This window comes from Sturnira hondurensis, unplaced genomic scaffold (assembly GCF_014824575.4).
Source record: "Sturnira hondurensis isolate 20B ecotype Veracruz unplaced genomic scaffold, ASM1482457v3 Scaffold0010128, whole genome shotgun sequence".
Classification (NCBI taxonomy): Eukaryota; Metazoa; Chordata; class Mammalia; order Chiroptera; family Phyllostomidae; genus Sturnira; species Sturnira hondurensis.
In genome coordinates this window covers 9,460,053-9,474,652 of record NW_028082759.1, presented here as the reverse complement: position 1 = coordinate 9,474,652, position 14,600 = coordinate 9,460,053, and the positions used below count along the sequence as shown (strand labels likewise).

At 46.4% G+C, this 14,600-nt stretch overlaps 1 protein-coding gene across 1 annotated transcript in view; it reads left to right on the top strand.

Annotated features, from left to right (window-relative positions):
• The first annotated feature begins 417 nt into the window (after positions 1-417).
• Positions 418-14,600, top strand: part of TMEM131L (transmembrane 131 like) — a 140,433-nt gene continuing 126,250 nt past the window's right edge. Inside the window, exons 1-3 of the mRNA XM_037058366.1 lie at positions 418-593; positions 1,307-1,377; positions 8,582-8,625. Of these exons, the coding sequence (XP_036914261.1) occupies positions 470-593; positions 1,307-1,377; positions 8,582-8,625 (239 nt within the window). The 5' untranslated portion in view covers positions 418-469. The remainder of the gene's footprint in view (positions 594-1,306; positions 1,378-8,581; positions 8,626-14,600) is intronic.

Sequence of the window (14,600 nt, the reverse complement as noted above, 5' to 3'; positions counted from 1 at the left end):
ACTCGACTGTGGTCCCTGTGACCAAACAAAGCGGACCGCCATCCCCCTCCGAAAGTTGCTGAAATCACACTTGGCGACAGTGGCTTGGTTTTCCCTCCCGACAGCTCTAAGTCACAGCGGCATAAATTGCTTGCACCCGGTAGATTTGGGCAGAGTCGCAGCCCTGCGCTCCGTGCAGGGGTGGGGCGCCGGCAGCCGAGGCGTTCTCATTGTCCACGTTCCCCGCACCCCGCGGCGTTCCGTTCCCCGCCCCCCCGCCGCCCGCCCCCCTATCTGTGGCACACACGCGCGCAGGGCGAGCGGCGCGCCCGAGTCTGGAGCTGCTGTAGCAGCTGCTGCAGCGGGGGCGGGGCGGGGGCAGCGGGGCGGGCCCCGGCAGGCGGCGGGGGCGGGCCCGGGGCGAGGCAGCCTGGGCGCCAGCGAGCGAGCGGCGAACGCGGCGAGCACCGAGAGGAGCGCGAGCAGCAGCATGGCGGGGCTCCGACGCCCGCAGCCGGGCTGCTACAGCCGCACCGCCGCGGCCGTGAATCTCCTGCTAGGCGTCTTCCAGGTCCTCCTGCCCTGCTGTCGCCCGGGAGGGGCGCAGGGACAAGGTCAGCCTTGCGCCGCTCTGCTGGCTTTCCCTCTTCACCCTGACCGCTCCCCCCCACCCCCCGCCCTTTCTTTTAGGGAACTGCTGAAATCTATTACAGGGCAAGGGGAGGAAAGGGAAAGGGGCAGGAGGAGGAAGGAAAGCGATTGCAATTCTCGGTTGATAACATTTTCTAACCGCAGCGTCCCTTCTCGCGCCCCCCGCCCCCATGGAGACAGAAAGCTGGGAAGTCGCGGGGCTCGGGTACCGCGGAGCGGACCGCTAGCCGCGCGCGCCCCGGAGCCTTTGTGAGCGGCCCCCTGGCACCCCCGGCGCAGCCCCCGCTTTGTGTGGCGCGCGCTAGGGCCCCGCCGCGGCCCGGCTTCCTGCAGCTTTGTTCCTCGAGCCTGGCCGCCCAGGACCCATCCTGCAGATGCCCGCCCCAGATGCTGTGGGATGCGAGCGCAGAGTGGCCCACGGAGTGGTCTCCCCCGATCAGTCCCCCAGCACCAGTCTCCCCGACCCTGCATGCTCTCGCCTCTCTGTCACAGGGGCTGCCGGCATACACCCCATCCATTGTGTTTGTATCCTCGGCAGGCTTTTGGGGTGTCTTCGCTTCTAGAAGGAAAGGGGGACTTGTTTTGGTGAGGCGGGTGCATAGGGGACTATAGGGAAACAGGAAGCGTTTCTTTTCCGTGCATTAAAAACGCGGTGTATTTTTTGGTGTCCGTGCAGCGATTGAGCCCTTGCCCAACGTGGTGGAGCTGTGGCAGGCTGAAGAAGGGGAACTCCTCTTGCCCACTCAGGTGAGGACGACCAGGGGACAGAGCGGGGATGGGTGTGCGAGCGTGAAGGGGACGGGAGGCCACGAGGCCGCCGGCCCCCCATTGGCACAGGCACTCGGGCCACTTTGCAAGGCAAATAAACGGTCGGGCCAAGCCCGAACACCTGGCAACGGTGGCCTTCTCAGCCTCCTCCTGCGCCATGTGACAGGGCGTGAGTCACGCCTGCCCCAAGTTCAGGAGGTGGGACCTAGGCCACCTCAGCAGGGCCTTGGCCAGTGACTGCTGTGTGAAGGGGAAGGGCGGCCCCCTAGGCCAGCTGTGGTCTTGGGTGGGCGAGGGACACGTGCCCTGTTCTGTTAGTGAGCTGGCGCTGTGTGCCTGAGGACAGCAAGGATATTGATTTCAGAAGCCTGAGTGAGTGGTACTTGCCATTAGCATTAAGTTGCTTTGGGTTGAAGATGTGACTTTAAAGAATTGTCATCTTGGATTTTTTTCCAAGTGCCTTAAATTTGCGTTAGGATACACCGTCTAAAGAACTTCAATTTCCTGTTTGGGCTCCTGCCCCCAATATGATACAATGATTACATTTGGAAAAGTAATTACTAGCATTTTATTGGAATCTGTGGCATCATATAGGGTTTACTGCTGCTGTAGACACAGTACTGCAAAGCTCTTGTGTTTAAGGGGTAACTTTTAGGAGAAATCCTCATTTGACTGCAGTTGTACACATTTAAATATAATATTGTTGACTGCTGTTTCAGCAGTGACAGTAGTGACCCCAAATGCATTTCCCCCCTGGGGGAGAAGTGGTTTGAATTCTAAGGGAATATTCAGCTTGTGGGCCGTAGTTTTTAAGATGCTCATTACTGCCACATAGGTGGCAGTGCTTGATTCTGTGCTGTCTCTTGTGGCTGTTTAGAAAAACAGGATGTCTCGCTGTAAGTTCACGGCAGAGGCTGTGCAGTGTTACATTTCAGTTTTCTCCTTCCTATGTGAAAGCAGTTGGAGTGCTGGTTTTGAGATATTTGGAATATTCATTTTAACCAGGGCTAATGAATAACAGCTTCAAGGCGGAGAGGTGATTTTTTAGAGGAAAATTTTTCAGGACCTTCCCTAAGGCCAGCAGGCTGAATAAGACCAGTCCTTTGAGAAAAAGCCCCAGCAGGATGGGAAGCAAAGAGTCTGCCCTTCTCTGAAAAGTTTATCCCCAAGTGGGGTTGTTCCCTGATTATGAATAGCAGATGTGTATTGTTGAAAATTTAGAACATACAGAAGGACGAAATGAACAGAATAGACATTGTTCATAATCCTACTGAGAGAACCACACCTAACACTTGAAGTATTTACTATTAGAAAATAAAGTTCTGTTTGTCTGTATCAGGTTGTTGAGGAGCAGCATTTGTGACTTTTGGGGCTGGGGATTTCTTTGTTGGGCAGTGCTGTCCTGGGCCCCGTCTGATGTCAATCAGCCAGAGCATCTCTGCCTCCGCCCACCACATGCCCTTGGTGCTCACTTCTCCCTCTCTCCCCTCAGCTGTGGCAGCTAAATCAAGTCTCGGGACAGGGCCAAAGGCCCCTGGGGAGCAAAGTTGCCCCAGTGGAGAAGCCCTGGTGTATATCTCTATGTATGTGCATGTGTACTCAACTGTAGCCTCTGTCTCTTACTGGTTAGTGTTAGAAGCCAACCCAAGCTGAAGGAAAGTAAACTACAGACTCTGATTTATTACAGCACTAGTTGAAGATATATTCACTCTGCTCAGAGGTGGGAATGTCAGGCCTGTGATATGCTTTTATTATAGGCTCAGACATTATTTTATGAAATTCTGAATTTCTAGTTTTGCATATATATATATATATATATATATATATATATATATATATGTACACCATGGTTTGTTTTGGTAAAAATGTTAGACTTTGAACCTGGCTGGTGTAGCTCAGTGGATTGAGCACGGGCCTGTGAACCAAGGGATCGCAGTTCGGTTCCCAGTCAGGCCACATGCCTGGGTTGCGGGCCAGTTTCCAGCGGGGGACGCACAAGAGGCAACCATACATTGATATTTCTCTCCCTCTCTCCTTCCCTTCCCCTCTAAAGATAAATAAATAAAATGTTTTTTAAAATGTTAGACTTTGAAGCTGTTTTTCTGGAATGTTCACTATAGACGCATTTATAACTAAGCTATTTTAATCAAAGCTATAATGAAAGTGAAACTGATTTTCAAAGTAATTTCCTAAATACTTTATCTCTACCTATATGAGTATCTTTTAGAGATCCTTACTCTGCCTGTACCTGGGGTGGGGGTGAGGGTAGGTATAGATCTATACCTATGATAGGTAGGGTAGGTATAGATCTATACCTATAGATCTATAGACCTATGGCTATCTGTCTAAACTGTGTACCATATGTAAGCATAGGTATCTATCTAAACTATCTGCACACACATACAGTGTATGTATAGATTACACATCTGTAAAAACTGCAGAGAGTTCTGAAGAAAGTTCTTTTCAGCGCATTCTTTTCAAAGTACTTTGAATGTCTTTCAGAAAAGTTTTCCTCATGTGTGTCATGGAGTCTATTGGAAAGAGAATATATATAGGTATTATTTAAGTTTGAGGGATTTCTGTTTCATTAACGTATAGGTTGGGCTCCTTTCTTTTGGGAAGAATTGAAGATGGCTTCAGAAGCTAAGATTTTTCAATTAGCGTTGAAATGGGAGCATCAGAGGATGTGAAATTTAAAAAATTGCATACTAACATTTGCCAACACTAATTATTTATTTTGGAAATGTTTTCTGTTGATTCTGGGAGAGGCCCACCCCATGTGTCTCTCAGTGATCAAGAACTTGAGAGTAATGCATCATTAGTAAAACAAAATACAATGATTGAATGGTTTTAAAGTGCCTGACTCTCTGCCTAGCCTCAGGATTTGACTCATTGTTTCATCCCTTTTGACCTCCAACCTCAGTTTCTTCATTTGCAAAGTGGAGGTAATAATGGTGCTGATCTCAGAGAAATAAGCGCCTTGAACTTAGGAAGCACTTCCTATACAAGGTCCATCTCTTTTTATTACAAAATCATAAGGATGTAATTCTGTAATAAAACAATATCACACTCAAGGATACCACATGACATTTTAGGTGAAGTGTTAAAATTGCTGTCCGTTTCGTGGGAGACATTCACACACCCTAGAAACCACATTCTGGCGGGCGTTACTTCTGCCGGACCCTGTATGATCCCTGTCACTCGGGCAGCAGCCAACTGTCTCCCGGTGATTTGGTCACTGGAGAGCACGAGGCTGGACCAGTGCAGGTAGCCTGGGGTTGTTATATACCTTCCGACTGTACGGATAAATAGGATTATTTGTATCTTTTTGTTATATGCTCTTTTATGTTGTTCAATAGCTTGGTGTAGGATCATAAAAACTATCCATGGTGACACTGAGAAGGAAGAAAAAAACGTGGTTTTATTCTTGGATTTACAGGATTTTTGCTTCCCTTTGACTTTGCTTCGTGTGATTGCACTTGATCATACCCTATCCTAAGTGATTATGGGTGTAGAGACGAAACACCTGTTTCATTAGCTTACTGTCCAGAAGTAATTGCGTGTGTGCAGGACCCTGCCTTGTGCACCTCCTTCCTTTGCCTTCAAGGTCAAAAACCTCCTGTGATTCCCTGCCATCTCCTTGACCCGAGGGCTTTCCGAATTCTGACCTTGACTGCCTCTCTGGTCAGTGGTCAGTGTCTGGGATGCTGACCCTTGGCCGAGCAGGCCCCACACGGATCTGCTGAGTGAAAGAATGGATGCTGTTGCCTTCCTTACAGGGATGGTGCTTTCTAACGTGGCAGTGGTACCCTCATTTCTCCTCGTTGAGTTTCTTGAGTGTCTGAGTTTTTTGCTTCGTCTTGTTGCCCTAACTTGGTCCCCCTAAAGGGGGTTTGGGCATCTATGCCTGGTGGCCCCTATTGTGGCCACGGTGTTCTGTAGGCAGTAGGCGTGGAGTAATAGTCCATGAGTTCTTCCTGGGGAGGAGAGGCAGTTGTCTGTGTTTTCCAGTTCCCCTGTTCATAGGTTATTCAGTTCTGAAGATGGCAGGCCCACGGTCCTAACCATTGATTTTCTATTATTGTTGAATAGTTACATTTTTGGTTCAGTTCTAGCAGCTCGAAAGGCAGTGTAGAACTTGTTTGTTTAATCCCTTTAGTCTTTTCTGAGAGCAGAAGCCGCACTCCTGATGTCCCTGGTTTGCCTGGGGACACAGAAATGGGTGCCATGTAGGAGCAGCTGGTGCCTGGTGCAGCCACCCAGGGCTCCAGGCAGGGATGGCAGGCGCCCTGCTCTCCCGGTCTCGCCTGTTCCTCTACGAACACCTGGCAGAGGGGTCTGGCCCACTGAAGAGCCCTGGGATGCAGTGATGAATCAGAAGGCCTCTGCTTAAAAAATCTCACGTCTTGTTGAACTTACCCTAAATTTGATGCCTGAGCGTAGATAACGGAAATTGATAGAAAGTGAAACAGGAAATGGGCCACTGACTATGAGAATTCTTTATTATTTCAGATACTGGGTTATGTAATGGCATCTCGCTCCAGTCAGCAAATCATGAACAAGTATTTGGAAACTTTTTTGTCATAGAAATTTATTTTTTATTTAATCTACTTCCACTATCAACATAAAAAAAAACAATAATTAACATGGGTTGAATAATAATAAATTGTTTAAGCACTTTACGTTTTATCTCCTGTTAACATGCTAACAACTACAAAATAGGAAGACCCGGTTTTGCAGATGAGGAAACTGAGGCCCTGAGTTGTCATATAACTGCCCAGGGCCTTCAGAAAGTGGCTAGGGTGAGATTTTAACCCAGGCGGTGTTAGCTCCAGAGCCTATGCTTTTGGCCTCTACACTATTGTAAGAATTTTCACACTATCTGGCCAGGAAAATATATTGTGGGGATAAAATTCCTGGGCCTAAGGGAAGTGATTTTCAGGTTCTGTTTGACTTAGGAAAATTTGCCTAATGAAGTTTTCAAAAATGGTCATGCCCACTAGTATTTAAAAAATATCTTTATTAAAACATTTTTATTGAGGTATAGTTGACATATAACACTAATTTTAGGTGTAAAACAGAATGATTTGATATTTGTGTCTATTGCAAAATGACCACCATAATAAGTCTAGTTAACATTTCTCATAGTACATAGTTACAAAAATGTTTTTTCTTGTGATAAGAACTTTGAAGATTCACTCTTAGCAACTTTCAAATATGCAGTACAGCATTAGTAACTATAGTCACCATGCTGTACGTGATATTCTCCTGATTTACTTCTTTTATGACCGGAAGTTTGTACCTTTTGGTTACCTCCACCCATTTAGCCCACCCTCACTCCTGGCGGAGGGGGTTACAGGATTTGGTCCCTGCCTTTTAAGAGCTTGGTGGTGTTGGGGAGATAAGGCTGGGAATACCCCGAGAGAACAATTAAGCGCTGAAATGTAGGCACTGAGGGGAGAGTGGAGGGGCAGAGTGTCCTGGGGAGGTCAGCGTTAGCAGCCGTGTGACGGGGCCTGGCCTAGAGCCTCACTCGCAGGGCTGAGGTTCAGTGCTTTTAGGCTGCTGTGTTAACCTGGAGCCCAGAGCCCCTGCTGAAGCCTGGTTGTGGAGATGGTGATGGGTGTGTCGAGGTCAATTGACAATTGCTTGACAGTTGACAATTCCAGGTTAAGGGGCTTGGAACGTATCTGCCCAGAAGTTGGGGAGCCGTGGCAGGACCTCGAGCAGAGAGTAACACAGTGACCCGAATGCTGGCTCCATACCATGTGGGTGGTGCAGTGATTGACGTTGAGGAAGATTGGTCTCGCAGCGATGCCCAGGAGTGGATTGGAGGCTCACATCTTAGAGCACAGAGCCCCACCTGGGTGGCAGTGGTGGCCTGGGCAGCTGATGGCGTGGGCTAGTTTACTGACAGAAGGGATGGAGAAGAGAGACCACGTCCGAAGTGTATTTTGGGTGAGTGGGTGGGTCAGTATAGTTTGTGCTGAGGTGCGGAGAGCAGTGTAAGATGACCGCAAATTTTGCCTACGGGTCAAGGAGTGTCACACTGTCTTTGACAGAAGGAGAGGCCAGTTAGAATGGAAGCCACCTGGCAGGGACCCCTGATGTTGGTAAGCCTGATGCTGGTCTTAGTTGTTTTGGGGGAGACAAAGTGCACATATCCCGGGGCGTTCAGCAGTGGGGCTGGAGCTGTCAATTAGTTCATGTTCCACCCATGGCGGAGTGGCCACCACGTGCTGCGTTGACCAAAACCACGGGAGTCTTGGCTCTTGTGGAAAGATAGGCATTTACTGAGAGTCTGTGTGTGTGATTGAGTGAGAAGTTGGGCTGGTGAGGGGGACTGGGCCCCACGGTTACACGTGTGGGTGAGCAATTGGTGGGAATTTGCACAGAGGGTCCTGGGCCCAGGAGGCCTGGCAGGGACAGGGAGGAAGAGGGCACTGAGGCAGTGTTACCCAGAGAGCAGGGTCTGGGAGAAGCTGGAGGAGGAACAGGGAGGGTTGGTGTGCCTGAAGAACAGTGACGAGCTTTAAGAAGGGATAGTCAAAGTCATGGCCATCAGGCAGTTTACAATGTAGTATTCATTGGGACCGGCCCTTTCATTTCTGTTTTTGGGGGCTTTTCTTTCTACTTTTCTGGTGATGGCACACATGTGATCGCATTTTTCGATGAGCAATCTGGGAGAAGATTTTGGAATCACTTTTGAGTGTGATTTTTATGCCATTGGTAACATGTATCAGACTTTTTTACCTTCATGTCAAAATATATCAGATGTTCATTTAGGGAATTCTGAGCGAAAGAGTACACTTTCTTCCACACTTGGGAATTTGAATTATTATTAAACTTTATCTTGTGTGATTGAACTTAAACCCCACTGGTTAAAAAAATGCTCTTGGAGAGAAGTGATATCAACTACATCTGAGATCATGTTTAGGCCCGGATTGTAAACAGGCAGAATACTTAGGATGAGGATCGAAGGGACACTTGGCAACTTGGTAGTATCATTCATTATCGATGTCGTTGTTTCTCAGTAAATACTCACTGAAAGCCGGCTGTGCGTCAGGCATGATTTTAGATGTTCATTACATGTTCATCACTCCTGTGGGGTTTGAAGAACTGTTTCTTTCGGAGATGTTGCGTTTCTTTGAAACAGCTGTTAAAGCATGTTCTTTTTCAATAGGGTGATTCTGAAGAGGATATGGAGGACCGTGCTCAAGAACAGAGGTAAGGGAAGGAACGAGAGCAAATACCCGCTAACTGTCCCTGCCCACTTTGGATGCTGTCTGAAGTCTTTGGGTGCTCTCCGCAAAGGATCAGTATAAGTCCGTGCTTACGTATTTACTATTTTCTGTAATGTGCCTTTCTCGGCATTTGGGGTATCTGTATTCTCTAATAATATGACTTTGTTTGGAAATAAAGTTGTACAGAAAGCTGTCAAAACACACTCCCACACCCCCACCAAGTTCATTTTCCCCGTGGCATGCTCACGCCCTCCCCCTGGTTCACACCCATTGAGCATCAAGCACTGTCCTGGGTGCTGGACATAAAACACAAAATAAGACCTGGGTTGCATGTAGTGGGGGAGTTAGGCATTACTGTAAATAAAACAAAAGAATGATGCTTTTAAAAAGAACTATCAAGAATTAGATTGCTGTGGTGGAGAATAATGAGGTGGATGGGGTGGTCAGGGGAGGCCCCTTTTAGGAGGGGACATTTGAGCTGAGGTCTGGAGGGTGTGCAGGAGCAGCCACACAGCAGGCAGAGGGAGTGTGCTGTGTGTAGAGGGGATGGCAGGTGCAAAGGCCCTGAGGTGGGAAGCCCTGGCAGCAATCCAGGAACTCGGAGAGGGCCATTGTGGTTCGTGTGATAGTAAGCTGCAGTAGGACCTTCTCAGAGGTCACAGTAAGGGGTTTGAACTTTACTTTTTTAATAACATAAAATATAGTTTATGGTATGAGTTGTTAAAGGACTCGAAGCAAGGGCTAGCAGGTGGGAAGATGTCAACTACCTTTTTAAGAGAATACTTTTGTCATGGGGCAGTCTTGGTCAGTTGTCAGCCTCGGGTGGTTGATCCCTCAGGTAGTCGGAGACGCGGTGCTGCTGCCTGGGCACAGCGATGACTTTCAGGGAATCAGGTTCTGGATCCTCAGCATCTCCATCGTCTCATAAGATTGATTTGTCCGAGGTTGCACATTAGCTTTCTCCACTTGACCAAAAAAGAGAGGCAGACCTCTTCCCCGGCCCCAATCCTGTGCCATCCCGTGCTTCCTCTTGGGCATCATGGTTACGAGGGGGCAATTCACTCGGGTTGGATGACAGATTCATTTGCAACTCTCTGGCGGTTTACAAATACCGACTGACGTTCAACAAAATTAAAGGGGGACCTGATCAAACTGGCAGTTGCTAGGTCATCCAAAGCTATTTTTAGCAATAGGTCTCTGATTTTTGGATAAAACACTGAGGGAGTTTAGAGTACATAGAGGTGATGCTGGTTTAGAGTACAGATGATGCTGCTGTCGCAGAGCTCCTTCCCGTGTCTATTTATGTGAACAAGCTTTTTCAGTGCTCACATGAAACAAAAAATACAAGGAAAATAAGGTGAAATTGATGCTAACTCACTCATGCATTCCTTCTTGCAGTAAGTCATATTCACATGAATTATTTGGGGTGAGGGGAGAAGACTGTTCTATCCATATCATCAATGCATTTATTGATGCATTTTCAATAAAATTTGACTTATGTTTAATTACCCATCAAACAAAATAAAATAGTAAATATTTTGTACCATAATTAATAATAAAATAATTTGTAAAAAATAAAATTTGGTAAAAATGCTGGTTTAATCAGCTTTATGCTAATAAAAATCACAATCACTCAATTCAGAAGAAAAGATTTTTTAAAATTATAAAGATTTTATTTGTTTATTTTTAGGCAGAGGGGAAGGGGGGGAGAAAGGGAGGGAGAGAAACATCAATATGTGAGATTGCCTTCTATGAGCTCCACACTGGGGACCTGACCTGCAACCCAGGCATGTCCCCTGACTGGGAATTGAACCAGTGACCCTTTGGTTCACAGGCTGGCACTCAATGCACTGCGCTACATGTGCCAGGGCCAGAAGAAAAAATTTTAATGCTTTGTTTGATCTTATGGTCACAGAAAAAAATTTTAACCGCCACCAAATTTCAGGTTAAGTCCATAGGTTTGTTGCAAGTCTGTGAACACAAAGGTAATAATAGATTAAAATTCTTTGAGGCAATATCCCGCAATCTAGGAAAGCCTGTTTGTGTATTTGAAAAAAGTGAATAATGATGGATATTGTAGTGCTGGTATTTAGATTCCATTGAAGATATTTTAAAAAGCGATTGTGAATTTTATTAAAAATGCCAATATTTACAATATTAATGTCCTAGCGACCATTTAAACTCAGCATGAAATTTTAAATGGGAGGTAACATTCGTACGTCGGGCAGAGTTCAGGGCTTGTCACAATCCTGTTTGGGTCAATGGGAGCAAGGAAAGTCGAGGAGGAATGAGGATGCTGTCGGGCTAGGCTGGCCATGGTGGGGATGGAGGGATGTGCCACGTCCTGAGATGCATTTTGCAGGGTGGCACAGATCTATCACCGGCTCCATGGTGGAGAGGGAGGAGAGGAGGAGTCATGGAGGGCGGCTGGCATTTGGCTGGAGCATTTGGGGAGGGGATGACTGGGATGGGAAAGGATTTGTTGGAGCCAGATCAGGAAGTGTGGTTGGTTGTCTCCCAGGAATCTCAGGCTTGATATAACACGTCCAGGCGGAGCTGGCAGGTAGGCAAGGTGATGATGTGGGTGTGGAGTCAGGAAGACCCGGGCTGCATCTCCAAGGGCGGGTGTGCCCGCCCTGCAGCGAGCCCTGTGGCGAATGCTTTGGAGTTTGTTGGCTTTGTTTGCAAACGCAGTTCTCGCCTTTTTCATTACGTAAACTCGTTTCTTTTCACCAATTTTCTGTCCTACTTAAAGTATTAGCAGACTTTATCTTCATTGGTCTCTTTTGACACAGTGTCAGATTATCAGAGCAGAGGTGTGGGGTGAGGGAGAATCGTGGCAGGTAGTTCGAAGACTGGCCTCCACGCTTTTTGTCAGTGGCTCATGGTAAGAGATGCACTTTAGGTCGTGATTCCTTGCTTACCCGTGGGCCTGTATGTGGATGTGTGAATATATGCATATGCTTGCGGATTTATTTCTATCATAGTGCTTACCCTTACTAACTGTGATATAGTCTATTTTCTGTTTCATTTTTTTGGTGGTAAAATATATAACATTTACCATTTTGAGCATTTTTTAACTGTCCAGTTCTGTGGCCTGGAGCGCATTCACACTGTTACACACCCATTATTACTATACTCTCTCCCCAGATATTTTCTGTTTCACTTTTAAAAAATGCTGGTTGCTGCTACTGGATTAATTTTAAAACCCCTTAATCATGATTCACAGTTTGATCAACTCTGATTTATACAGTATTTTAATCTTTCTGATATAAAAAGTTTTAATAAATTGCTATTATTTTATCCCTAGTTGCTTTCCTTTCAACTTCATTTCCAAGCCTCTTTGTTTTCTTTTGGCTTTTTACTTGGTTGAGGTTTGTTCCTTACGTGTAAAGACAAGACCATGACACAGGTTGGATGCTGCTACTAGAAAACCTTCTTTGTGTCCATTTTCTGAAAAATGTGGCGTCTGGAGTTCTGTCCAGTGAAGGATCTCTGTAAGTGTAATGTCCCAGGATGGGTAAATTCCTGAGTACTTCCTAGTTCTTGCTGTTTATTTACCTTTACTGTGCACATGGGAATTTTTTTTTAAATGAAAAGGTTAATACCCCCAAGGCTCATGTAGTGTCCTGCTACTTTTAAAATAAACCTTTTGCTTTCGAGTAGATGTAGATTTACAGAAAACTGTGGAGATGGTGAGAGGGTACCCCTCTATCCCACACACAGTTCACCGCGGTGTTAACGTCTCAGTGACTGTGGTCCATTTGTCACAGCTCAGATACTGACATTGACACATGACTGTGAACCAAACCCTGCACTTAATGGGTTTCCAGGGTTTTTCCCTAATGTCCCTTTTCTAAACAAGGAGCCTATCTTGGATGCCACCTTACTTTCAGTTATTCTGTCTCCTGAGGGTCCTCTTGGTTGTCTCAATTTGTCAGGCTTGTTTTTGCCATCCTGACAGTGTTGAGGAGGACTGGTCAGGTCTTTTGTAAAATGTCCCTCACCTTGGGGTGGTCTCATGTTTTCCTTGGAGGTCAGTTGGGGTTCTAGGTGGGGGCAAGGAGGACCACAGATGTGAATTGCCATTCTCATCACATATTGTATACCTACTGCCGGTGTGACATATCACTTTGCTGTTGACTTTGGCCACCTGGCTGATACTATTTGTCAGGGTTTTCTTCTGTAAAGTTACTGTTTCTCCACCTCTTCCCATGCTGCGCTTTTGGGAGACAAGTCATTAAGTGGAATTAAGCTCCACCTGCATAAACTGTTTAGATTCCTTTTCTATGGGAGATTTGTCTATTCTCCTTCACTTATTTACTTATTTGATCACTTATTTATATCGCTGTAGACTCATGCATATTTGTTTTATACTATGGGTTACCCAATACTGGATTTGCCCTGCTATTTTAATGTCATTTATTCTTAATCCTACATTTATGAAGTCATTAGTATCTCTTTACACGTTTTCCAACACTTTTCTGATGTTCATTTTAATTACTGCCCTGTAATACCAACTCTTAATGATATTAAGATGGATTTGAACTCAGCAGGGTGAACACTTATGAACCCTGCAAAATGAATGCATTGTCACTGAGAGAACCCACACAGAGGAGCAACTGCCCCCAGGGACTTGAGAAACAGATTTGACCGTGGAACAGAGTCTCAGTATGTCCCAAGAAAAGTGTGGGTGGTACCGCTGTCTGTCCCTGGAGGGAATCTAGGCGGTGAAGGAGCTCCGTGTCTCACCCTCCAGGCTGGCCAAGGCACGGCCAGGGGCGGGGCCACTGTGCACTCTGGGGTAGAGGGTTCTAGACTGGCTAGCTTCCGAGCCCAGACACAAGTTTGGGAAAGCTTTCAGGGTAATTGGCCTCATTGAAGATTTTGTTTATAGTATCTTGATTTCATCTTCTGCTAATGCTGTGTAATTGTATTTGGTTAAAAGCCAGAAGAGCAATATTTGAAAAACTGTCTTCCCCGTTTCCTCTCCATCCCCATTTTCCTCCTGGGTGTTCTCAGATATCAGCAGTGACCTACTGCTTTGCTGAGAAAGAAGGTCTGCTGTTGGGACAGGGTGATGAGAGCAAATGAAAGCTGACTTCAGCTCTTACTAGAACTGAGTCCTCCCTGGGAAGCTTGGCTGGCTCTTTGGGTGTATCTCCAATAAGCCTTTTGGGGGCCTGTTTATTAGAATGTGCAAAGTTTAAGCATTGGCAGTGTATGAATAATACATTATTTCAGCTTTAAAAAGTGACTATGGAAATACTAATTGATTAGGTACAGCGTCTGTGGAAATTTTTTGGTTTTGTTTCTTTTTTGGTTTTTTTTGGTGTTTTTTTCTTTTAACTGTGCCTTTGATTAGTAACAGCAGCAAAATGTGCTTTCCTAAAACCATCTGTATCAGTTAAAGGCAGCTCCTGAGAGTCAGAACGTGAAGAAAATCCTGTTAACCTTTCAGCAACATACTGAAAGATATAATTGCAGACAAAAATGACTTAACCTTTAGGGAAACTTTCTTAGGCAGTGGAGGGGATCTCAGAGTCCCCTCAGGGACTGGCACTACTCCTGACTTCTCTTTGTTCTCCTTCAGAAGATAAAGCTGTGTTTTCAGCGTAACCCTGAGTTCTCGACCTGTTGATAGGATCCTACACTTTGAACCTGAACATGCCTCCCCAGGATTCCACTGTGGACCGTTTTCTCTTCCCATCTGTCATTTCCCTAGGTGATCTCACCCACTCTCTTGGGGTTTTATATCCTCTACAGGAGGAACTTGAACTAGGATTGTACCTTCTGCCCCTGCCCAGGGGTCTTGCCTGCTCAGGTGCCCACAGAGGCCTTCCTTCAGCCTTCCCTACTGCTAAATTAGTCTGTCAAGAACTGAGCTTTGGGCTCCTCTTCCCTCCTCCCTCCCTGTCACAGTCCCTCCCCACCTCAGCCCTCCCTCATCACAGCTCC